This window comes from Schistocerca cancellata, chromosome 1, assembly GCF_023864275.1.
Source record: "Schistocerca cancellata isolate TAMUIC-IGC-003103 chromosome 1, iqSchCanc2.1, whole genome shotgun sequence".
NCBI classification, from domain to species: Eukaryota; Metazoa; Arthropoda; class Insecta; order Orthoptera; family Acrididae; genus Schistocerca; species Schistocerca cancellata.
The window spans coordinates 880,290,741-880,318,549 of record NC_064626.1 but is presented as its reverse complement, the minus strand read 5'-3'; the positions used below and the strand labels follow the sequence as shown (position 1 = coordinate 880,318,549).

The 27,809-nt window shown below is 37.9% G+C and overlaps 1 protein-coding gene across 1 annotated transcript in view; it reads left to right on the top strand.

Moving 5' to 3' along the window:
• The window catches only part of LOC126190480 (GATOR complex protein NPRL2-like), a 103,437-nt gene that overhangs the window by 43,032 nt on the left and 32,596 nt on the right, over window positions 1-27,809 (top strand). The window contains exons 4-5 of the mRNA XM_049931024.1: window positions 5,572-5,701; window positions 16,362-16,498. Of these exons, the coding sequence (XP_049786981.1) occupies window positions 5,572-5,701; window positions 16,362-16,498 (267 nt within the window). The remainder of the gene's footprint in view (window positions 1-5,571; window positions 5,702-16,361; window positions 16,499-27,809) is intronic.

Below are 27,809 nucleotides of genomic sequence, written 5' to 3'. Positions count from 1 at the left end.
TGACATAGGAAACAGAGTCCTTTACTACAAAAATTTGAAACAGTAAAAAAGACATAAAAAAGCCGTGGATTACAGAAGGAATCAAAATTTCATGTGGGAGGAAAAAGAAATTGCAAGAAAAGTGGTGAGGACATAACACACACATGGAACTGTTTACTCATTACAAGAAACACTAAGTTTTCTTAAGGAAATGGAATTAGCAATTAAGGTGATAAAATTAAAGCAATGTGAGCAGTATAAAATTGAGGACTGTGAGAACTTACTTGAATAAAAATCAGCAAAAAATAAGTAATAGCAGTCAAGTAGCAAACATATTTATTAATCACTTTCTGGAAATAGTTCAGAAGATGGGTGTGGGAAGTTCACAGGATAAAGTAATAGAGTGCATCCGAGAAGTTATACCATGCAGCCAATTCAGAATTACTCCATGATCCGTCAAAAAAAGTAAGAATATAGTTAACTCCCTCAAACGAAAAATCTCCCACTTTCTTGTCTATGGAATTAGGGAAACATCAGGCACTCTAAATATAGTGAAGAATGTCATTGTAAATGCTGAAATAAGCTTTCTGAAAAAACTCATTTTCTATTTAATATCTTAACTGCTTATTTTCTTTTAGTGTAATACAGGGTGATTCAAAAAGAATACCACAACTTTAAAAATGTGTATTTAATGAAAGAAACATAATATAACCTTCTGTTATACATCATTACAAAGAGTATTTAAAAAGTTTTTTTTTCACTCAAAAACAAGTTCAGAGATGTTCAATATGGCCCCCTCCAGACACACGAGCAATATCAACCCGATACTCCAACTCGTTCCACACTCTCTGTAGCATATCAGGCGTAACAGTTTGGATAGCTGCTGTTATTAATCGTTTCAAATCATCAATGGTGGCTGGGAGAGGTGGCCGAAACACCATATCCTTAACATACCCCCATAAGAAAAAATCGCAGGGGGTAAGATCAGGGCTTCTTGGAGGCCAGTGATGAAGTGCTCTGTCACGGGCTGCCTGGCGGCCGATCCATCGCCTCGTGTAGTTGACGTTCAGGTAGTTACGGACAGATAAGTGCCAATGTGGTGGCGCTCCATCCTGCTGAAATACGAATTGTTGTGCTTCTTGTTCGAGCTGAGGGAACAGCCAATTCTCTAACATCTCCAGATACTGTAGTCCAGTTACAGTAGCACCTTCAAAGAAAAAGGGACCAAAAACTTTATTGGCTGAAATGGCGAACAAATGTACAACTAAATGAAACTTTATAGCTCCCTTAATTCGCTGACAGATAGTTCTTAGCTCTGCCTTTTGTCGTTGCAGAGTTTTAAATTCCTAAAGTTGTGGTATTCTTTTTGAATCACCCTGTATATTTAAAGCTCCTTCAGTACATCTCACTACCGCTGATGTTGACTTAATGCATAATCTCCCTATTAGTGCTCCTGTGTGATATAATATGGTTGTGTATTGACATATTTGTGATAGTGCAGTTTTATTTTGTTTGTAAGTATGTTAATTAAAATGAGTTTTGAATGTTCAAACTGTCTGCCCAAAATATTACTTCTGGCAGTTGTTAATAATAATAATAATAATAATAATAATAATAATAATAGCTTTATTCAACACAGCATCGAATGGTACACTGCACATGTACAAAGAAACAGTAATGATTACAGTTATTTGTACAATACACAAGACACATTCTTCTGAATATGTCATTAATTTACAATTACAATAAGTTGTTTACTGATTTCTAGTTACATAATTTCACAAAGCATTTGTTGTTGTTCATATAAGTACGATAATCTTCTAATGTGTAGAAAGAGTGTTTTACTAAAAATTTCATAAGCTAATGTTTCAGTGTAATTGTAGGAAGAGCCATGACTGCACTAGGCAGTGCATTAGCTAATTTTGCACCTGCGTAGTGAGACCCCTTTTTGTAAAGTGCTGTTCTGTGGCTGCCGATGTAAAATCTTTCTTTATTTCTAGTATTGTACTGGTGCTAATTCGAATAAGTGTTTGGGTGCAGTCTTTTCACAAGCAATATGGCTTTTATAATGTATGTGTTTATAACTGTTAACACCCCTGTTTTTGGAAACAAGTTGCGACATGATTCCCTATATTTTGCTCCACGGATTATTGTCACACCCCTTTTTTGAAGAATCATGTGATCAGGTAGATACTAGAGTGTAGGGCTGTAGACACACATTTGTTATTCATAAAATGTAATGTAAGACTCGCTGTGCTGATGTATTTTCTGTTCGGAAGTCAACATTTAATTTTCTTTTTCACAGGGACCTGTAAGTTTTATCAGATGTTATGCCATGGTATTTCATGTGAACAGAATTTTGTTTCTAATTTCATTTAGTTTCTGTCTTCCATATTCATTTGTTCTAACGATATGCTTCAAAATTTTCTGATTTTTGTTATAACAGCAGAAATGTGGCAGAAATGAACATCTTTCACATTACAGACTTCTCTAAATTCTATGGGAGGACAGGATTTTGCATGGATTACAATGTTGGTGCATGTCAGTTTTCTAAAAGTGATAAAGGTACATTTACCATTGGACTTCAGAATGCTAAAATCCACGAAGTTGAGGACCCTCAGTGTTATCATATCCAATGTAAATTTTATTTTGGTGTTCATGGCACATATTTTTAAAGTAGCGTGCCAGATATCTTCCTGGAGTACTTCTGCTAAACTAAACTTCGGTTTTAATACAAAGCTTTCAGTGTGGCTGTAAAGGAAATCTTAGACTCAGTCACAGAATATTCAAAACTGAATATTGCTCACTGAGCAATGGATATATAAAAACTAAATTCTACCCAAACAGCCCATGAAGGCCCAATGGTACTGACTGGCTACCATGTCACCCTCAGCCCCCAGGCATCACTGGATGCGGATATGGAGGCATGTGGTTAGCATACTGCTCTCCTGGTTGTATGTCATTTTACGAGACTGGAGCCACTAATTTTTGATGAAGTAGGTCCTCAGTTTGCCTCATAACAGCTAGCCAACAGCGCTCGGCATACCGGATGGTTACCCATCCAAATGCTAGCCCAGCCTGATAGCGCTTAACTTTGGCGAGATATGACAGGAGCTGGTGTTACCACTGTAATGAGTCCATTGCCTGAGTAGTGGATGTATAGATAGATGGAAAATATGTAAAAATTTAAAGCAGTATGTGGCATAGGGAACAGAGCACTTTACTACAAAAATTTGAAACAGTACAAAAGTTGTTTTTTTTTCTATTGTGGGGAATTTTTGTGCTTAGACAGGGAAAGAAACAAAAATATTAGTAAACTGATTTAAACTAAACATTTAATTATGCCTGTAACAAAATGAAAAGGAGATGGGCAGAGAGTGTAGTGATAGATTGATCAAGAACATTCTATGCTGGATTCTATAGATAAAAAAGGACGTAATAGAATGTGCATAGATGGCATTAATATGAAACTGGGAAACAGATGAAAGTGATGGGAAACTGCAAGTAGCTGTATAGCACATGAAAATGAAAGGAATGACAAAGAGTTTAAGAAATGTGCAAAGCATGTTACTAATGATCTATACATGTAGGCTGCAATGACAAATGAAAATTTGCACCAAGGCCAGGATTCGAACCTGGCCACTATGCCAGGATGCCAAAGTGGTTAGGGCATCTGCCTAGTGAAGAGGAGATCTGTGTTTGAATCCCAAGTTGGTGCAAATTTTCATTCATCACTTCAGTCTGCATACATACTTAAAGATGCTTGAGACTTGAAATGGTCTCTGGAACCATATAGTTTCATTTAATTGATTTGACAATGTTATGAGGAATGTGAGAGAAATGTTACAGAACAAAAATTGACCCAGAAAAGTAAAAAGATAATATACCAAACATATTACATACCAGTGGTGTTCTACACTGCAGAAACCTAAGTCCTGAAGGAAAGAGGAAGATTTAAAATGTGAGCAAGTAGAAATAGGTCAGGTAGAGTAACAAAAATTGAAATGATGAAAAATGAAATGTTAAGGAAATAAAACATGAGGAACCCCTACGAAACAAAACAAAGCAGAAGAAAAAAATTTGAAATTGGTATGAGCATGTGAAGAAAATGGATGAGACAAGATTCCTGGGATGGTACCTGAGATGAAAATGGTAAGAGACCAAGGAATGCCCAAAGGACAAGTAGTGAAAAGGAGTGGAAGGAAGCATTTGGTCCACAGTAGTGACAAGAGAGGTGGTCTGAAGATGAGAGAAGAAGCAGAGAAGCAGTGACTTGTTCCAAGCAGACCCTACCTGTGATGAGAAACTGTATATGATGATCATGATTACTACTACTGCTGCTACTACTACTACCACTACCACTACTACTTGTTGTATGGGTTTAGAAGAGTGAGGCTTCCCTTCCATGGAATTCTAAAAATCGCTGCAGTTGCCTAATTTTTTCTAGTATAATCTTAAGATGCAAAATTAAACATGAACATCTGAGGATTTAGGATTGAAAACGCAATCTTACAAAAATTCATTTCCTGTCATTGCATCTACATCTCTTCACTGAATGTCTCTTTGAAACTGAAAAACTAAACAACAACATACACAGTCCACTCACATTAATGTGACCAATACCTGTGTTAGACATTAATATGCAATAACCACTAAGAGATGGCAAGTGGCAGCACTAGCAATCAGGGGTATATAAAGCATGTTGGAGGAGGTTGGGGGGGGGGGGGGGGGAGGCATGGAAAATTGTGCAGTCTTTGTCATAACGAGGAAATGGAACAATTTATCTGGTGTCCACAAGGGCACGATCATTGGCTCTTGGGCCAAGTGTTGAAGTGTTTCTGAAATTGGCTAAGTTTGTAAACTGTTCATGTGCCACTGTGGTTAAAGTATACAATGAATTACGAAAAGGGTGCTGTCCAAAACTGGAGCCGAGGCAACAGTGGTGCACTACAGGCCATAGAGGACAGGAGCAACTAACCACCCAGATGAAACAAGTGGCTACTAACCGTATCTCGACAACCACTCAGTGAAGGCCTGGTTCATGGACCAATGCTGACTGGTGTCTATCAGCGACGAAGGCTGGAATTCGAATGCCAGTATAATGACTGGATATCCACTGATTGGTGACAGGCGGCCTTTTCAAACAAATGACATTTTACACTCCATCAGACAAATGACTTTTGGCATGCATGTCATAAGGGTGCCCGTGTAGCTGTGAGTTTTTATTAAAGAATTCTTCCTTCCTGTGAATTGTTTGTGAAGTGCAATGATTAGGGTGCTGGACTCATATTTTGGAGGAATGGCATTTAAATTACTGGTGGCCATTCAGCCTTGGATTTCCTGTGGCGTTCATAAATCCCTATAGTTAAATACTGGGATGCTTTCTGACATGGTTATACTGTCTAAAATCTTGCCATCTGTACTACTCCAAAGTCTGTTAAAATTATTTTACTTCAGTTGCTCATTGCTGTTATGTAGTATTTGTCTCCTTTACCAGTGTTTATTTTGAACCCATCATATTAATCTGATCTATATCCAGCAGGGTACTTATACTTCAAAGTTTTCTGAAATATTGGATTTTACCTTTTTCAGATGGCCATGGAAGTTGAAAATCATTTTCTGTCCAAATATAATCAGAAAGCAGGGGATCATGGAAGGCTTGTGCGAATGTTGAGACAGATTCTCCATGATCTGAATACTCATCGAATGTGCACATTGACTGGTCGGTACAAAATTTCTCATTTTCTTCTCTGTATATTATGTGATGTGTAATTTGTCAAATAGATGGGTAGATCACATAACTAATGAGGAAGTATTGAATAGGATTGGGGAGAAGAGAAGTTTGCGGCACAACTTGACCAGAAGAAGGGATCGGTTGGTAGGACATGTTCTGAGGCATCAAGGGATCACCAATTTAGTATTGGAGGGCAGCGTGGAGGGTAAAAATCGTAGTGGGAGACCCAGAGATGAATACACTAAGCAGATTCGGAAGGATGTAGGTTGCAGTAGGTACTGGGAGATGAAGAAGCTTGCACAGGATAGAGTAGCATGGAGAGCTGCATCAAACCAGTCTCAGGACTGAAGACCACAACAACAACAACAATTTGTCAAAACACACACACACACACACACACACACACACACACACACACACACACACACCACACACACACTTCTGATTTCTAGCAAGTTTTCTGTCTCTGTTGTGTGTGCCTGTTGATGACTCACAATTTCTGCTTTTCGGTGATTAGTCTCCATTACTCTGTTATTTACATTCTACCAGAACTTCCCTGCTATGTTACTGATAAAGATATGTATGTATCTTGTGCTGTAGGTTATCACACATTAGATAGAGTTCTTGTGTGTTGGTCACTGAGGAAAAAAGTGGAGTATTACGCTGTAACAAAAGTATGACAGCAGTGGAGGCATTTAAAAATGGGAGTATAAAATAAAGACCATAAGGTTTGTGAAAACCTTCTGCAATGTTAGTAACTGATTTTCTTTTTAGTGAATGTGTCATAACTGTGAAAGTTTATGCCAGACCATGAGTCATACCCAGGTCTCTTACTTATCACAAACAGTTGTGTTAAAAATCACTATCTGAGCATGTCTTTAGACTCAGTTCAAGTTTTCAGTCTCACTGATGTTCCCTCTAATTATTTTTGAATGTTACAAGCGGATATTCACACGTGAGGTATGTGGGAATAACACCAATGGGAGAATGAATTTGGTAGAGGACCATTGTTTATCCTGTCATTAGGATAGGTAACAAATGACTTAAATTTACAAAAATTAACTGATAGAAATGGAATTTGAAGTCAGTGCAGTGAGGTCATTACAGATTCTGTATTTGAAATAATCTGGATGAAAGTAAATGTGAAACTTAACCAGGTATGGTAATTGAATTCTTTTTGAACTATTTCCCTCAGAAGCTCTGGCAGCATAGAAAGCTTACAGAATTTCATGTGAAAATTTTCTGATCATGCTATTGTAACAGAGGTAGATTTCAACTTGTCAGTAATAGAAGATGAGAGTCATACAATTACAACTTGTTCCACGAGTAGGAATGTGAATGTGATTGTTCTGAACTTCTTTTCTGACCATTACTTCAAGCAGTTAGTCAAAGAACTGAAATCTTTTGGCCTACCTCTTAGATCTACTACTAACTAAATGACTTTTCAAATAAGTTAAAATAGAGGTGGGAATCAATGATCATAAAGCTGTTATAGCATCAATATCTATGAAGTGTTAAAAGGAATGTGAAGAAAGGTAAAAAAATACATTTGCAAGTGTGATAGGAAAAAGATTGCCACTATCTGAGCAGTCAACATCAAATATTTGTCTTCAGGATGGAGATGTGAAGTACCAGTGGATAAGATCTAACAATGGAAAATCCAGGATGGAGTGTAACAGTATTATGAAAGGAAAGTTGCCACTCATCATATAGCAGAGATGCTGAGTCACAGATTGGCACAACAAAAAGACTGTCACAAATAAAGCTTTCGGCCCATAAGGTCATCGCCAAAAATAGACCCCCCCCCCCCCCCCCCCCCCACACACACACACAAACGACTGCAGTCTCAGGCAACAGTAGCTACACTCAGACTATAGTTGCCTGAGACTGCAGTCATGTGTGTGTATATGTATATGTGTGTGTGTGTGTGTGTGTGTGTGTGTGTGTGTGTGTGTGTGTGTGTGTGTGTTTTGTGCCTATCTGCGACTCGGCATCTCCGTTGTATGATGAGTGTCAATTTTCATAATATCAGTGGATAAGAGTCAGTCTTATACAATAGAGTTTGCATATTTATGTGCTGAGAAAAATTGTGAGGTACATGAAAGATCCACTTTGGTTTAGTACCCATAGTACAATTCACTGTAACTGCAAAGAGCTGTGACAGTTGTAACCAAAATCAACACCTTGTTGATAAATGAAAGCCGAATAAAGACAAAAGTAGCATCAGGAAAGCAATGTCGGAAGCATTCAACATACATGAAAGTAAAATGTTGTTTACCAAACTGACGAAAATTTCTAAGATGTTTTGTTCTTATGTAAATTCATGAAATAGATCAAAATTATCTATTCAGTCACTGATCATACTGGCTCCAAAGTTCAAAATGACAGAATGGTGGACAAAATACTGAATCCAATCTTTGGAACTGTTTTACTGTAGAAGATCAGATAGAAGGCTGCAAACCAAAATCAATCCTCTTAAGCTGTTTAACTGCAGAAGATCACAATATGGTCCCTTTTTTATCTTTGCATAAATGCGAAATAACAGATATTGGATAGCTATCTCATAAACAAGGCAACTGTAATGATGATGTATCTGTATGAATCTATAAAGTAACATATAAGAAGTTTGTAACCTCCCCCTCACTTATCGACCTTAATGACAGTGAAAAATTAAACCGCGTGTACCTAATGGAAATTTTGGAAAAGCAATCGTCACCGAAGTTAATCTGTCGGTAAAGAGGGAGGAAAGGGTTACATCTAAATGAAAGGAAAAATGCAAATGAAACTGGTGGAAATTGATTTTGAAAAGGGGTAAAGTTAATAAAGAAAGTAAATGTGCGGCCGTTACGTTAACAATTAACTAGCGGTAATTAGATATTTGAGATTTGGGGGAAGTTACGGTCGCCAGTCCTAAGGACAATTACTATAGTAACTGAAAAAGAAAGGTTATTACACATATAATTAGCACTAGAAGCGTGGCAACTGAAGGTTGACACGTGTAGTGTGAAAACTGAAAGTTTGTCAGAAGTAATAAATTTCGCTACACTCTGACTTAATTTAGCAAAAGAATTAATAAACCCGGAAAATTGAAAGTTAATTTAGTGACTGAAGTTAATAGTGAGCTTTCTCTCTGAAGCACATTGAAATTCAGTAAAATACGGTTAGTCTTGGACTACCTCAACAATCATTTCAAAAGCTACTTGAATCTACGCAATTTAGAAATAAGGGATTTAAAGTTGAACTTGAATTAAATGATTCTGAACAATTAACAATAGTAAAATTTAGTACGTACCAAGCTGAGCTGCAGTCACAGGTAAGCTAAAATACGGTAACAAAACTCGCACTCTTAATTCGTGCTTGTGTAATCTAAATATTGTAGCCAGCTATGAATACTTTAACTGAACTTTGAAATTAAAGCAGTGAAATGCTATATTATTATTTTAATGCTGGCGTTTGAATTTCAACGACACTCGGGTTCATTCCGGAAAAGGAAGGGACCCTGCTTGGTAATGCAATTGGGACAATGAGCAACAAGGGTTCATGCTACGTTGCTGTGATTTTGTGATTTTAACAGTTTTAAAAGCTGAGGTCTGCCATACAGTTCTAAAACTTTACGTGCGTCCAGTCTTCCTTGTCGGTTGATTGAAGGTTTGAAGCCGTCGATCGAGTAGGTGGCGACAGTCACTCATTGTCGGCCGTCGCTGTTGCAGAAGCTGGATGTCGGCGCGCCTTCTTCTCGACACGGTCACCAGGCGAAACGGGCTCTTGATGTGCCCCAGCTAATGCTTCCCATCCACGACACCATGTCAGAAACTATCATCGCGAGTCGAGCGCAATTACATGCTGTCAAACCCCGAAAGCGCGGCAACTCGTGGGAGCGTCACACAACACACCTGCTCCACTGCACTACCCCAGCCAGACTCTCTCTCTGCCCACGCTCCACGCGACAGAGTTAACACTACCAAAGGTCCTACACTCTGGTTCTCCACACGACCTATCGACGTATTCTTTCGATAACATAGTTTTCCCTAGGCAAGACCCAGCATAAAAATACAAATAATGTTTACGAAACAAACCAATTATACATCGACATAAATGCATAAATATATATATATACAAATAGTAAAACAATTACAATATACGAAGACACAGAAATGTTACATATTCAGGTAACAAAAATAAGGAAAACAAATTTATAGTACAATAGATGGAAATAGGAAGATATGCATTTCCGGCGTTACAAGTTGCCCTCCTCCTAGTATCATTTTCTCACAGGTTTCTGGAGCAATGAATGATTCAAAAGATAGGTAAGAGGCACAGATCATTCTCATTTTAAAGAAGTATCATCAGATAGACACACATACGAGGTCTGTCTAAAAGTATCTGACATTTGATTTTCCCTTGAAAAATAGAGACAATAGTGTGGCGCCACTGTACACAGTAAAGGAAGAGACCTTTAGGTGCGTGAGTGAATTTTGTCCCCCACCTTCCAGCGCATCAGTCGCTGTCTGTCGGTTGCCCAGTGAGGTGCTACACAACGCGTTCATCAGATTACCAGTTCTCTCGAGATGACTGAACGTGTTGAGCAAAGATACTGCATCAAATTTTGTCTAAAGCTTGGTGATTCTCAAAGCAAAACAATTCGTAAGATTCAGCAGGTGTTTGGAGAAGATGCGATGAGTGTAACACAAATTAAGGAGTGGTTCAACCGATTCAAAAATGGCCGCACATCAGCGGAGAGTGACCAGCGTTTTGGCAGGCCCCAAACTGCTCGGATGCAGCTGTTGTTGAGAGAGTTCAAAATTTTGTGATGGCAGATCATTTGACCATGTGGGAGATTGCCCAAGAGGTTTTAGTGACTTAAAGATTCTGCACATGCAATTTTGCATGATGCTTTGAACATGCACTGAGTGGCTGCGAAATTCGTGCCCAAGTTGTTGTCGCCAGAACAAAAAGACCTCCGTTTTGACGTTGCACGGGACCTTCTGGACACCACCAACACTGATCCTGGGTTTCTGATCACCGTGATAACTGGAGATGAGTCATGGGTGTACGGGTACAACCCAGAAAAAAAGACAGTCGTCTCAATGGAAGCATCCCGTGTCTCCAAGGCCAAAGAAAGTGCAGCAGGTACGAAGCAAAATCAAGGTGATGTTGAATGTCTTCTGTGATTTCCCTGGAATTGTGCATCACGAATATGCACTGGAAGGATAAACAGTGACAAAGGAGTACTATCAAGGTGTTCTCCGTGATGCAGTTCGGCACAAAAGACCAGGCATGTGGACAGCAAAAAACTGGCAACTGCATCACGACAATGCTCCCACACATTCATCTCACTTGATCCAAAATCTCTTGGCCAAACATGGAATTCCAGTCGTTTACCAACCTCCCTATTCTCAAGACATGGCTCCTTGCGACTTGTTTCCAAAATTAAAGGCTCCGCTGAAAGGATCCCATTTTGAGAGTAGAGAAGAGATAATTCAGAACACGACAACGGAGCTGAACACCATTCCAAAAGAAGACATCCAGAAGTGTTTCTGGCTGTGGAAGGATCGGTGGGCTAAGTGTGTGCAAGCACAAGGGGCTTACTTTGAAGGGGATTAGGGTCCCAACCCCGTCAGGTATTTGAAATATTTTTACTGGCCAAAGGTCAGATACTTTTTAAACAGGCCTCATATGTAGTTATAAGACATTCATGCTCATATATTGTGACCATTCTGTAGTACAAAAATCTCCTCTGTGGGAATCAACATGGATTTCACAAACAAAGATATTGTGAAACTTAGTCTCTCTGTCAACTGACAAGGTGCAGACAGGAAATATGCTGATGGCATGGTCTTTAAGTGGTCAAAAGGCATTCAGTACATTTCTGCAGTGTCCTTAATTAACAAAAAAGGATGTTACAAAGTACTGGATCATCTTTGTAACTGTATTCAGAACTACCTAGCAGATATAATTCAACCCATTATTTGTAAGGGTGAGAAATAATTAGAAATAAAAGTAACTTCTGGAACTCCCCAAGGCACTGTTATAGGATTGGTGGATAACACAGGAAGCTCCGTGAAACTGTTTTTAGATGATTCTGTTGTATGTAGGAAAGCAGAAACACCAGAAAACTTAAACGATATCCAGTTGAAGCCTACAGATGTTTGTTTCTTGACCCAAGGATTATCAGTTGACCCTCAATTTAAATAAATGTGATATTTTGCACATAAACAGCAGAAAGACCTGTAACTGTTGATTATGCAGTGGTGAAAAATGGAAACTGTAACAACAAAAGGAGTATCTATCCAAGTATCTATCCAACCTAAGAGTATCTATACAAATTGACCTAAAGCAGAATGATCGCACAAAACTAATTACAGAAAAACAGACAACAGACAGATTCATGGAAAAAATCCTGAGGAAATGTAATTCATCCATGAAAGAACTATCTACAAAATACTAATCTGATTGATTCACAAGTATTGCTCATCAATCTGTGACTCTTGTTGGTTAGGAGTAATGGAGAAAAATAAAGAAGATCAAAAGAAGATTGGTGCATTTTATCATGGGCTTGTATACAAAGAATGAGGCTATTATGGAGGTGCTCAACAAACTCCTGTGACAGACCAGAGAGGTGTTGTGGATCACAGAGAGGTTTACTATTAAAAGCCTGAGTCTGAATCTTTCAAGAAGAGTGACTGGCTGCATATTATGTCATCCCACATGTCATGACTTGACTTTGACAGGAAAATGAGATAAATAAGAGTTCCTTTGGAGGATTACCGATAGTCATTCATCACACACACTATTTATGATTGGAAGAGGAAAAGGAGTACTGATAATGATATCAGAAGCACCTTTCACCACATACAGTAATGTGGCTTGTGGGGTACAGATGTAGATGTGAAATGAAATTCGGTAACATGACAAAAAGCATATAAAATAATTTTGAACAGTGTATCTCTGGAACTTCAGCGACTGATTGTGAAAAACTGGCCTTGAAGCAGTCTTCAGATTTTGGCCTAGTGAGGTGGCAATAACTTGCCGAGTTCATACTTCTGTGTTCTGAATGAGTTACTACTACATCAATCCTGCCAATGTTCCCATCTCAACACATTCTGGTCTAAAGGTGGTTTTACTGAAATGGGTAGTCAGAAATGAATAAAAAAGTGATGTGGGCTGTTTCAGGATTTGTGTGAAAAGTATGACTACCAGTCAGCTGTCCACATGAATACATAAACACTGTCATTTGTGCCAAGTTAACTGCCCAGGGGCAAAGTATGCTGCTGAGCGTAACATGTTTGACTTCAGTGGCTGCTTCATGACAAATTCAATTTGGAGCAACTCTGTACATCCCTTTCCAATATCAGCTTCTTTGAATTGTGCAGATGAGTATCGTCCCTACAACACATGCCTCCAGAACCCTCTTAGGCTCAGTCTCTGTTAGGCTTTGTCCTAGACCCACATCCACCCCTTTTTTTAATACCTTAACTCCCATCACCATCTCCAATAGCTCTTTATTACTTCACATTTATGTGATTAATCTTTACATTAATGTATATCCAAACTATACTCCCTGTGGTCTGCCAGTCTCAAAGTACATACAGTTTCTGATTCAGATTTCTCTAGCAAGAAACTTTTGGAGAAAAGAGAAGTACCTCTATGAATATCAAAAGACCAGAGGGCAAGCCAAGACAAAGCAAAGAAGAGAAGACTGAATGGTGGAAGAAATACATACACTGTGCAACACAGTTAAGGAGTCACGTTTTCAAAACACTGTAATTGTCTCCTGTTGGGATGCAAAAGTCTGAAATTTGACTTGAAGGTCCTACAACATTCCTCTATAATGGTTAAAAGCATGGTGGCCTGCGACACCATCCCCAGGATTGGCGGTGCTTTGAACAGCAAGGTGTCAGCATATACAAAAAAAAAAAAAAAAAAAAAAAAATCTCAGAAGTTTATGTGAAGTGTAAGGTGGGTTAACAATGTCACATTAGCACAAAATTTTACCACAGTTCTGCTCAGCGCCATATTGTGGGTTGTCACATGATTGGGAGGTCATATGCCATGCAATTCAGTGCTAGGCATTGTGATTCTGATCTGCATTGCAGAGGCATTGAAAGAATGGGTGAAATGTGTGTAAGAAGGGGTGTGATAACTTTCCTGTCATGTGACACGTCCAAGATGCTGTTGGGCAGAATTGTGGTGAAATTTGTTCCAATGTGACATCATTAACCCGTCTTATAGCTCACATGAAATTCTGAGCTCTAGACCTTTTTTGCGTGTGTTGAGAGCTTGCTGTCTGAAACATTTATGAGTCTGAAGGTGATATGTTGCAGGCGGCCATGCTTTTGCACTATTATAGGAGAAGGCTGTGGGCACCTTTGAATCAAATTTCAGACTTGTGTGTCACACTGGGAGACAGTTATGAGGTTTCAAAAAAGTGACCCTTTAGTTATGTTGCACAGGACAGAAGGGCTGTAAAAATGAAACAGACTTGAAGACGTTGTTATGGAAATGGAAAAGGAATTGGATGCAGATGAAGTAGGGAGATATGTTTTTTAGTACTCTGTCAAATTCTTCTTGTGTAATATCACAAGTTGAAAGAATGTGCATGGAGTAGGCAACATTCCCTCAGAATTACTGAGATCCTTGTGAGAACCAACCATGACATTACTATTCCACCTAGTATACAAGATATACACTATTCCCTAAGACTTAAAGAAGCATGTAATAATCTTAATTCTAAAGAAAGAAGGTGCTGACAGGTGTGAATATTACTGAAGCATTAGTTTAATAAATCATAGTTGTAGAATGGAGAAGACTGGTAGAAGCCAAACTTAGAGAAGACGAGTTTGGGTTCACAGAAATGTAAGAACATGTGAGGCAATACTAATCCTAAGACTGACTTTAGGAGACTTGGCTGAAGAAACCCAAACCTACGTTTGTAGATTTAGACAAAGCTTTTAATGATGTTGACTGGAATAAACTCTGGAATTCTCAAGGCAGCGGAAATAAATTACGGGAAGTGAAAAGATATGTACTACTTGCACAGAAACTGGACTTCAGTTATAAGAGACTAAGGATGTGAAAGGGAAGCAGTAGTTGAGAAAGGAGTGAGATACACTTGTAGTCTATCCCATGTGTTATTCAAGCCGCACACAGAGCAAGCTATAAAGGAAACTGAAGTGAAATTTGGAAGAAGGATTAATGTTATATGTGCTGTGAACTGAAGAACATCCTGCAGAGGTCTGTTTAGGGAACTAGGGATACAAACTACTGCTTCCCTATATATTTATATCTTAATGAAATTTGTCATTAAAAATATATCACTTTTTCAAACCAACAGCTCAGTTCGTGGAATCAGTACTACAAATAAGAATAATCTTCACAAGATTTTAAAGTCAACTTACTCTTGTACAAAAAGGTGTGCATTATTCAGGAACACACATTTTCAATAACTTGCCAGCAGCCATAAAAAGCTTAACAACAAATGAAATTCAGTTTAAGAGAAGTTTAAAGGATTTATTGGTGACCAACTCCTACTCCATTGATGAGTTTCTCAGTAGAACCAACTGATTTGTGTGTGTGTGTGTGTGTGTGTGTGTGTGTGTGTGTGTGTGTGTGTGTAAAAAGTAGTACAATCTAATTTCTGCACCATTTCAGTGCAGTAATTTGTTCATTGTAAATAAGTATTGTGGTTGTTCTATTATATGTTCATTACCTTATAAATAAAAAACATTTTTTTTATTTTAAATTCAGTGAATTAATGTGATCTTAGTAAATGAGTGTTGTATAATGATCCTTTCATATAGTGTTCATTAAAAAAAAAGAAAAGAAGAAAATGACACTCATTCCACTTGGAACCTGTGAAAGGTACCTTAGCTTATTTGTTTTAGTTGTAAATATTTGTCATGTATTATTGTTTCCCTGACATGTCTTACATCCTGGAGGACCTCCTCACTACAGATCAATTGGAATGAAAGTAAATCTAATCTAAAAAAAAAAGGAAAAACTTTTGACATTTGTCAGAGTCATTGCAATTCTGTCAGATATGGCAAAGGATTTGTAAGACCAGTTGAATGAAATGGAGTGTTTCTTGAAAATAGGTTATAAAGTGAATATTGTCAATAATACTAACAAGTCTAAGAATTGTACTCCAGGTGATAATGTGAGGAATGATAGGCTGAAAGAAGTAGAGGAGTTGTGTTATGTGGGCAGTAAAATGAAAATGGCACTGAGATAAGCTTTCTTCAAAAAAGATAAATATTTTAAGACAGGCTATAAATTATATTGTTAGGTACTCTTTTCTGAAAGTATTTGTCACAGGTTCTAGTGGATTTAGTTCGCAGATTTTAGGCAGAGATGAAAAGGCTTGCATAGGATAGACTAATTTGGAGAGCTGCATCAAATCAGTGTTTGGACTGAACAAAACACAGAATTTTAACTAACCACTGGAAAGCATCATTATTGAAGTTACTGGGAAGTGTTTGTCATAAGTGTGAACTTATATAATGGAAAATATTTCATAAACCAAAAATGATCATTTAAGAAATAAATCTTGTGAATGATAATTTCCTTATCTTGACCTGTTGTTCTGGCCTGTTCTTTGAAACTTACAGCACTATTTTACATTTTCAACACTATTTCTTTCTTCTTGCAGAGGGTACCACAACAACACACCTTAAAGTGATTCGCATATCTCGTGATCCTGAACCTGTAGAAGATCATCATGTCCCAATATTCATTCAAGATCAGAACACGTTCCGTTCAGAGCAATGGGACCTCACTACAAACCAAGTAAGGTTTTTCAGATAATGTCACCATTCACAACTGGGACTGCTTACATATCTTTCCTATTGGTTTGTAATTCTCCCATTTGATAAGGATGCTAAATAAGGGAGCCCCTATGGTGTTGTTTGTGAAGATCTGGTTATGTGCTGGCACTGAGTCTATATTCTACTTCTTATCTCATTGTGATCATTAACAGAAATATGATGCTGTACTCTTCATGAATATATCAAGACATATTCAATAGAATAGTGTCATTCAAGATGCTAAATGTGTACACCCAGTGGCAGCTCATGAGTATTCATTCTGGGTGTTCACAACTTTTTAGATTCAGATCAGTTTGAGAGCATAAAATTAATATAATATGCTGTATAACAGTTATGCTTATCAACAAATTTACAACTACAGCCACTGCCAATAATAATAACAACATTAGTAATAACAATAATAATAATAATAGAAGGAAATCAAAGGCAGAGGATGAGATGGTCAGATGAAGTTAACCGACACCTCATGTTCTGTTATTACCAAGCAACAAACTTAGGAACCAACACAACTGGATATAGATCACAAGTATACACAAAATTTATTACCAGATACCCAGAATTAAAATTTTTAACAGAACAACGACTAGGTGATGAGATCCGTGTAATAATCAAAAATAACAGGATACCCCAGACAGAATTAGAAAACATCAAACAACAAGTACAACAAATACTGGAACAAAATAATGTGCAATCAGAAGAAGAAGAAGAAGAAAATACAGTAATGGACTCAAACATCCCAGAGCAATCAAACAAAGAACAACACGCATCAATTAAACAATAAAAAAAAAAAAACGAAATCTTAAGACAGCCACCAGAACAAGCACAAATAGAACATGAAGTGACACACATGTTAGATATAGAAGAAAAATTTCAGCTAACATATATAGAATACAAAGACACAAATACAGACATTAGACCATTCTTGCATAGACCACCAAATAACCCACAAGTTGAAACAACAATAACTATCAACACAATCATACACAACAAAATAAATGAAAATACAACTATGGAAGAGTTACAACTACTGGTTTATGTAGGAGCACTCACTACACTAAATATACACACTAGGCAGAGATCAGAACCAACCAACACGCAGAAGAAACCCACAAAACCAGCATGGCAACACAGGCTACAGATCAAAACAGAAAAACTGAAAAAAGACATCGGACAGCTAACACAGTTTATAAGAAATGAAATATCAGACAAAAACGAAAAAGGTTAGGTAAAATCTCACAACAAGAAGCGATAGAGCAATTAGATGAAAAGAAGCAGAAATTACAAGCATTGGCCAAACGACTTAGAAGATACAAAAAAAGTGAAAATAGAAGGAAACAAAACCAAACATTCAACACAAACCAAAAGAAAATTTACCAGACAATAGATAACACACACATTAAAATAGACAATCCACCAAACATACAGACATGGAACACTTTTGGAGCAACATTTGGTCAAACCCGGTACAACATAATAGACATGCACGGTGGATACAAGCAGAAACAAACACATACAACATGATACCACAAATGCCTGAAGTGATAATTTTGCAACATGAAGTCACCCGAGCAATTAATTCTATGCACAATTGGAAAGCCCCTGGAAATGATAAAATAGCAAATTTCTGGCTAAAGAAGTTCACCTCAACACATTCACATCTAACTAAATTATTTAACAGTTACATTGCAGACCCATACATATTCCCTGATACACTTACACAAGGAATAACTTACCTGAAACCTAAAGATCAAGCAGACACAGCAAACCCAGCAAAATATCGCCCCATAACATGCCTACCAACAATATACAAAATATTAACTTCAGTCATTACACAGAAATTAATGACACATACAACACAGAACAAAATTATAAATGAAGAACAAAAAGGCTGCTGCAAAGGAGCACGAGGATGTAAAGAGCAACTGGTAATAGATACAGAGGTGACATATCAAGCTAAAACTAAACAAAGGTCGCTGCACTACGCATACATTGATTACCAGAAAGCTTTTGATAGTGTACCCCACTCATGGTTGCTACAGATATTGGAAATATACAAAGTAGATCCTAAATTGATACAGTTCCTAAACATAGTAATGAAAAATTGGAAAACCACACTTAATATCCAAACAAATTCAAATAATATCACATCACAGCCAATACAGATTAAGTGTGGAATATACCAAGGAGACTCATTAAGCCCTTTCTGGTTCTGTCTTGCTCTGAACCCACTATCCAACATGCTAAATAATACAAATTATGGATATAATATTACTGGAACATACCCACACAAAATCACATATTTGCTATACATGGATGATCTAAAACTACTGGCAGCAACCAATCAACAACTCAACCAATTACTAAAGATAACAGAAGTATTCAACAATGATATAAATATGGCTTTTGGAACAGACAAATGTAAGAAAAATAGCATAGTCAAGGGAAAACACACTAAACAAGAAGAGTACATATTGGATAACCACAGCGACTCCATAGAAGCGATGGAAAAAACAGATGCCTATAAATATCTAGGATACAGACAAAAAATAGGAATAGATAATACAAATATTAAAGAAGAACTAAAAGAAAAATGTAGACGAAGACAACAAAAATACTGAAAACAGAATTGACAGCAAGAAACAAGACAAAAGCTATAAATACTTATGCTATACCAATATTGACCTACTCATTTGGAGTAGTGAAATGGAGTAACACAGACCTAGAAGCACTCTATACACTTACACGATCACAATGCCACAAATATAGAATACATCACATACATTCAGCAACAGAAAGATTCACATTAAGCAGAAAGGAAGTAGGAAGGGGATTTATCGACATAAAAAACCTACATTATGGACAGGTACACAATTTAAGAAAATTCTTTATAGAATGAGCAGAAACTAGCAAAATACACAAAGCAATCACTCATATAAATACATCGGCTACACCACTGCAATTTCATTACCACTTCTGCAACCCTTTAGATCACATAACATCAACAGATATGAAGAAAGTAAATTGGAAAAAGAAAACACTACATGGCAAGCACCCGTATCATCTAACACAGCCACACATCGATCAAGACGCATCAACACATGGCTAAGAAAAGGCAATATATACAGTGAGACGGAAGGATTCAAGATTGCAATACAGGCTCAAACAATAAACACCAGATATTACAGCAAGCATATTATTAAAGATCCCAATACCACAACAGATAAATTCAGACTTTGCAAACAACAAATAGAAACAGTAGATCACATCACAAGCGGATGTACAATACTAGCAAATACAGAATACCCCAGAAGACATGACAATGTAGCAAAAATAACACATCAACAACTTGCCATACAACAAAACTAATAAAACAACACGTTCCCACATAAAAGTATGCACCACAAAACGTACTGGAGAATGATGAATACAAATTATACTGGAACAGAACCATTATAACAGATAAAACAACACCGCATAACAAACCTGACATCATACTCACCAATAAAAAGAAGAAATTAACACAACTAATCGAAATATCCATACCCAATACAACAAATATACAGAAGAAAACAGGAGAAAAAATTGAAAATACATCCAACTGGCTGAGGAAGTCAAAGACAAGTGGCATCAGGATAAAGTTGACATTATACCAATTATACTATCAACTACAGAAGTCATACCACACAATATCCACCAGTACATCAACACAATACAGCTACATCCAAACGTATATATACAACTACAGAAATCTGTAATTATTAATACATGTTCAATTACCCGAAAGTTCCTAAATGCAATGTAACATATACCGTACAGTTAAAAGGAAGTCATGCTTGATCAAGGTCCGCGTCACTTTCAATTTTTGACCAGACATAACGTCTGAGAAGAGAAAGAAGAAATAATAATAATATGAATAACTTATCTGACAAAAGAAATAATTGCTTTTGTGGAATTTTGTTATTTTGTACATAATTAAGTACAGTTTAGGGTGTAATGAAATAATGTGTAAGCTTTTTCACCTCTCCATTTCACATTTTTGTGTAAGTGGCAGTTTTTGGACAAATGTACTAGATCCCTAAGAGATGTATTAGGTCACGAATTTACTTCTGGGCTGGAAATCAGATATTCTTATACTCCACTTATGCAACAAGTAGTGTTAACTGTACACTTCCTTGTCAAATGTTGGGTTGTAGTCGCGCTTATTTGATTTCGTCACTCTCTCAATCAAAGGATCTGTTCTCGGAGGCCCTAGCTAGTTGAGATTTTCACTCTACAGCAGAGTGTGCGCTGATATGAAACTTCCTGGCAGATCACAGCTGTGTGCCGGATTGAGACTCGAACTTGCCGCCTTTTTCTTTCACAGGCAGATGCTCTACTGACTGAGCTACCTAAGCACATCTCATGACCCATCCTCACAGCTTTTCCTTTCTGTTAGTATTTAAAATAGATTCAACATAGCTTGTGTTCACACTGCACACAAAAGCCAGAAATGATTACACTCGAGCAATAATGTATGTCAACATGGTCACTTGACTAGATACAAATCAGGCACTGAGACACATAAGGGCCTAAACATGCTACCATCAGTCCACATTTAAGTGAATATCAAAGAAACCAATGATAGAGCTTTTCGTGAATTTTCAAATATGCAGTGTGGGTCTACAGCAGAGATAAGCATGACTCACCGTAAGATCAGAAGCATGACTAAATGCTACAATCTCACACTCAACTGTGATGTGCTTTAGGCACTTAGAATTCTCAGCACCTCAAATGGATTATTATATGATAAAATTCTTAACTTAATATAACTCATTCAAAAACCCACAAAATAGGTTTGCTGTCAGTACAACTTTAACATACCTGACAGGGAAACTCCCCATCACCCCCCCCCCCCCCCCTCCCTCAGATTTAGTGGTAAGATGGCCCAGTGGATAGCTCATCAAAAACTGAACACAGATCAAGCATGAAAAAAGGAAAGTGTACTAAACTGAAAAAAAAAAGGCAAAATACAAACAGTGAACAGTCCAAGCTTAACAAGTACAATACCTAAACAAGTTAAATAGCCGTGACATTGTGGTTAAGTGGTCACAGTGTTGGACTGGTGCCATTTATTTTTATTGTATTTTATTATTTTTTTCACAACATTATGAACTGTCCGTCCGGTCATTTAATGTTTCTTCTCATTCTGTAGTGTTGGCTGCTGTCACACTATACATTGGTTACAGAATATGAGTCATGTGGTAAGAAAACATTACTGTCACAAGTAAATGTGATGAATAGTGAAAGGTGGCGAGATACCAAATAGACGTCTCAGAGAAATGAAAACAACAAATAAATGGGTGTGAACTCTATGTTGCAACAAAGGAATTCAAGAGTCAAAACATCCAAAACGGAATGCAGCTTCAAAAACGTTAAAAACATGTGTTTTGACAGAGCACAGAGAAACTCTGTGATTGTGGAACTGTTGCATTCATTTGTAGCAACTTATGTGACAAACATGTCCTTGTGAGTGATCACATTTATGTTCATACAAACACCTAATCAGTCGAGGAGGCATATCTCACTCACTTCCAGGTTTACAAATTAGGTGCGTCGATAAGAGATTCATATCATATGACACACATTCTGTCACTAATGTATGACACACCAAATGTGTTTTCCTGTGGAGGGTTTGGTTGGCTTGTCCCCTTGTTATTGAACATTTGCAGTTCCCATTCGAAAGCCACTTCCTATCAGCTGTTAATAGAGTAGGTGAGCAGAATCAACTGTCATTATAGTTCCCTGCCTTACACCTCACTGTTGCAAATGGACATTATGTCGCGACACAGAGACAAATTGGAATACAGCGAACAGCAGAAAAAAGAAAATTTTGCACGAGGGAGATTTGAACGTGAGTCACCTGGTTGGTAGTCCAACACCATAACTACTCAACCATGACACTGTTGCTCTTTCAGGCTGCTGTGTATTCCACTTCTTGGCCTTGGACCATTCACTATTTGTACTTCTATTTTATTTTATTTAATTTTTCTTCACAGTTCAGTACGCCTTCTTTGTGTTTTCATGCTTGATCTATGTTCAGTTTTTGACAGGCTGTCCACTGAGCTCTCTTACCACTAAATCTGAGGGGGGTGTGATAGGAAGTTTCCCTTGTGAAGAGCATCTTATCATTTGTATAGTAGTTAGTTTTGAATACATTATGGGAGTGACAGTGATCAATGTGTTAGAAATATTTACTACTGGAGAATCACTACTGAGCAGGAGGTGGTTCTTACTCTTTGGTCTGAAGATGACCACAGTAGTGGTCGAAACTGGTCACCGTAATAAGTAAATTGTGATCAAGACTGTTTTTAATAGTGAATATTTGTATAGTAGGATTTACGCTGAGCAAACAGAGATAAAAGCCTGCCACAGTGTGCTACCACTTGGTGGCACTGATGTAAACATCTAGTTAAGTGGCAAGGTCTAACTGTGCACATTGTGACCCATGCACACTGTTTATCAAATCCGTACATATTTGGCCCATAAGGCAATTACATCATGTGAGTTGCCCATGTGCAGGAGCCCCCTAAAATGAACACAACTGAAAGTGTGCTTGCGACCCTGTTGCCAAGTTTCACGGAGTATAGAGGAGCAGTAACGCGATAGAAGTGCTGTTCTCTTTCAGATTGTGACCTCTATTTACATTTAAGAGCATTCAAATAAAAATAATCAATAAATCCTCAAGATGTTGAAAGTTAGTGTCTTCAAAAGCTCTTGTGCTCTTACACAGCAGCTGCCACTTTGTATGCCATTGATATTATGTCAGGTGCAAAGGTTTGCAACAGTCTGTAAGCAACAAAAAATGTTGTTGTTGTTGTTGTTGTTGTTAACAGTAGAAACAGCCATTATAATTATAATAATAGTGATGGTGGTGGAGATAAATGTTATTGCTTATAGTATTAATAATGAATTAATTATGTTTTTTTTTGCATTATTTGTTTTGCAGAGGTGAAAAATCTTTGTTTTCTGCATTTTTCCTAACTGTCTTCTAAAACGTGTGAGTTTTGATTATTCAGCTTGTTGACTCGCTCTTTCCTAGCATTTGTTCCATCATACATGACCCATTTTTCATGGTTTTGACACATTTACTTTATCTCTGTGACTGGCTGCTCTTCCTTTCACACAGATATCAGTTAAGGAAGGGACATTATATGTGCAGTCTGTCTGTGAATTGAGTAAACTCTGTTCTCTGTCTTTCACCTGTTAGTGTATTATATTTTCTGAAGTGGAAATTGGAGACCAAGCTAGTAGCATTTGCCTGTTAAGTCTGAAAAATCTCCTAGAAACTGTACTCCACTGGGTGGTGTGCAAGACCAATGGTCATTGATCTGCTGTGCAGATTTATCCGCGTATGGCTCAGTCACCTTCCATTCTCGCAACATGCTCAGCTATATAGTCCAGGGGACAGATATTTTCTGAACTCTTAGTATGTTGTGTGTAAGTGGTCTATAGTGTAGAGTCCAAATTTTGGACATCAAAAACCTTTGAGGGAACTGAGAAAACAATGAAATTTTGGCACTTCCTTAAATTTTTTGCCTATATATATGTATGCTGTCCCCCCCATGAACCATGGACCTTGCCGTTGGTGGGGAGGCTTGCGTGCATCAGTGATACAGATAGCCATACTGTAGGTGCAACCACAATGGAGGGGTCTGTTGAGAGGCCAGACAAACGTGTGGTTCCTGAAGAGGGGCAGCAGCCTTTTCAGTAGTTGCAAGGGCAACAGTCTGGATGATTGACTGATCTGGCCTTGTAACACCAACCAAAATGGCCTTGCTGTGCTGGTACTGCAAACGGCTGAAAGCAAGGGGAAACTACGGCCGTAATTTTTCCTGAGGGCATGCAGCTTTACTGTATGGTTAAATGATGATGGCGTCCTCTTGGGTAAAATATTCCGGAGGTAAAATAGTCCCCCATTTGGATCTCCGAGCGGGGACTACTCAAGAGGATGTCGTTATAAGGAGAAAGAAAACTGGCGTTCTATGGATCGGAGCGTGGAATGTCAGATCTCTTAATCGGGCAGGTAGGTTAGAAAATTTAAAAAGGGAAATGGATAGGTTAAAGTTAGATATAGTGGGAATTAGTGAAGTTCGGTGGCAGGAGGAACAAGGCTTCTGGTCAGGTGACTACAGGGTTATAAGCACAAAATCAAATAGGGGTAAAGCAGGAGTAGGTTTAATAATGTATAGGAAAATAGGAATGCGGGTAAGCTGCTACAAACAGCATAGTGAACGCATTATTGTGGCCAAGATAGATACAAAGCCCACGCCTACTACAGTAGTACAAGTTTATATGCCAACTAGCTCTGCAGATGACGAAGAAATTGAAGAAATGTATGATGAAATAAAAGAAATTATTCAGATAGTGAAGGGTGACGAAAATTTAATAGTCATGGGTGACTGGAATTCGGTAGTAGGAAAAGAGAGAGAAGGAAACGTAGTAGTTGAATATGAATTGGGGCTAAGAAATGAAAGAAGAAGCCGCATGGTAGAGTTTTGCACAGAGCAAAACTTAATCATAGCTAACACATGGTTCAACAATCATAAAAGAAGGCTGTATACATGGAAGAAGCCTGGAGATACTGACAGGTTTCAGATAGATTATCTAATAGTAAGACAGAGATTTAGGAACCAGGTTTTAAATTGTAAGACATTTCCAGCGGCAGATGTGGACTCTGACCGCAATCTATTGGTTATGACCTGTAGATTAAAACTGAAGAAACTGCAAAAAGGTGGGAATTCAAGGAGATGGGGCCTGGATAAACTGAAAGAACCAGAGGTTGTACAGAGTTTCAGGGAGAGCATAAGGGAACAATTGACAGGAATGGGGGAAAGAAATACAGTAGAAGAAGAATGGGTAGCTTTGAGGGATGAAGCAGTGAAGGCAGCAGAGGATCAAGTAGGTAAAAAGACGAGGGCTAGTAGAACTCCTTGGGTAACAGAAGAAATATTGAACTTAACTGACGAAAGGAGAAAATATAAAAATGCAGTAAATGAAGCAGGCAAAAAGGAATACAAACGTCTCAAAAATGAGATCGACAGGAAGTGCAAAATGGCTAAGCAGGGATGGCTAGAGGACAAATGAAAGGATGTAGAGGCTTATCTCACTAGGGGTAAGATAGATATTGCCTATAAGGAAAATTAAAGAGACCTTTGGGGATAAGAGAACCACTTGCATGAACATCAAGAGCTCAGATGGAAACCCAGTTCTAAGCAAAGAACGGAAAGCAAAAAGGTGGAAGGAGTATATGGAGGCTCTAAACAAGGACGATGTACTTGAGGACAATATTATGGAATGGAAGAGGACGGAGATGAAGATGAGATGGGAGATATGATACTGCGTGAAGAGTTTGACAGAGCACTGAAAGACCTAAGTCAGAACGAGGTCCAGGGGGTAGACAACATTCCATTAGAACTACTGATAGCCTTTGGAGAGCCAGCCCTGACTGAACTCTACCATCTGGTGAGCAAGATGTATGAGACAGGCGAAATAACCTCAGACTTCAAGGAGAATATAATAATTCCAATCTCAAAGAAAGCAGGTGCTGAGAGATGTGAAAATTATCGAACTATCAGTTTAATAAGTCATGGCTGCAAAATACTAACATGAGTTCTTTACAGACGGATGGAAAAACTGGTAGAAGCCAACCTCGGGGAAGATCAGTTTGGATTCAGTAGAAATGTCGGAACATGTGAGGCAATACTGAGTGTAAGGCTTGTCTTAAAAGATAGATTAAGGAAATGCAAACCTACGTTTCTAGCATTTGTAGACTTCGAGAAGGCTTTTGACAATGTTTACTGGAATACTCTTTCAAATTCTGAAGGTGGCAGGGAGCGAAAGGCTAATTACAATTTGTACAGAAACCAGATGGCAGTTATAAGAATTGAGGGGCATGAAAGGGAAGCAGTAGTTGGGAAGGGAGTGAGACAGGGCTGTAGCCTATCCCTGATGTTATTCAATCTGTATATTGAGCAAGCAGTGAAGGAAACAAAAGAAATATTCGGAGCAGGTATTAAAATCCATGGAGAAGAAATTCAAACTTTGAGGTTCGACGATGACATTGTAATTTTGTCAAAGACAGCAAGGGACTTGGAAGAGCAGTTGAACGAAATGGATAGTGTCTTGAAGGGGGGATATAGGATGAGCATCAACAAAGGCAAAACGAGGATAATGGAATGTAGTCGAATTAAGTCAGGTGATGCTGAGGGAATTAGATTAGGAAATGAGACACTTAAAGTAGTAAAGGAGTTTTGCTATTTGGGGAGCAAAATAACTGATGCTGGTCAAAGTAGAGAGGATATAAAATGTAGACTGGCAATGGCAAGGAAAGCGTTTCTGAAGAAGAGACATTTGTTAACATCGAGTATAGATTTAAGTGTCAGGAAGTCATTTCTGAAAGTATTTGTATGGAGTGTAGCCATGTATGGAAGTGAAACATGAACAATGACTAGTTTGGACAAGAAGAGAATAGAAGCTTTTGAAATGTGGTGTTACAGAAGAATGCTGAAGATTAGATGGGTAGTTCACATAACTAATGAGGAAGTATTGAATAGGATTGTGGAGAAGAGAAGTTCGTGGCACAACTTGACTAGAAGAAGGGATCGGTTGGTAGGACATGTTCTGAGGCATCAAGGGATCACCAATTTAGTATTGGAGGGCGGTGTGGAGGGTAAAAATCGTAGAGGGAGACCAAGAGATGAATACACTAAGCAGATTCAGAAGGATGTAGGTTGCGGTAAGTATTGGGAGATGAAGAGGATAGAGTAGCATGGAGAGCTGCATCAAACCAGTCTCAGGACTGAAGACCACAACAACAACAACAACAACAACAACAACATATTTTTTTCTCTTACATTCTACTGCAAAACACACTTTTACATTTCTTGTAGGACGTTTAATTTCCTACAGTTTGTGTGGTAAAACTTATTTTTATACTACATGTGTGCCAAGATAAAGGGTTCCAAAGAAATGGCAAATTTCTCCAATTATCATAAAAGAATTATCTCAAATTCTATGTCTTTTTAAAATTTAAATTTTAAAATTTGTGCCTCTAATGGTCAGTATATATCAATGTTCACTCCAGTGCAACCAGTGGACATTGGTAACCAAAAATGTACTGTACTTGACCCTGAATAACTTGTACTACAGCTGTATGGACTAAGACAACAGCAGTCATGTTAGAGTTACTGTGCGTGATCTGTGTGGAATATCTGCTACGAAAACATTAGAATGAT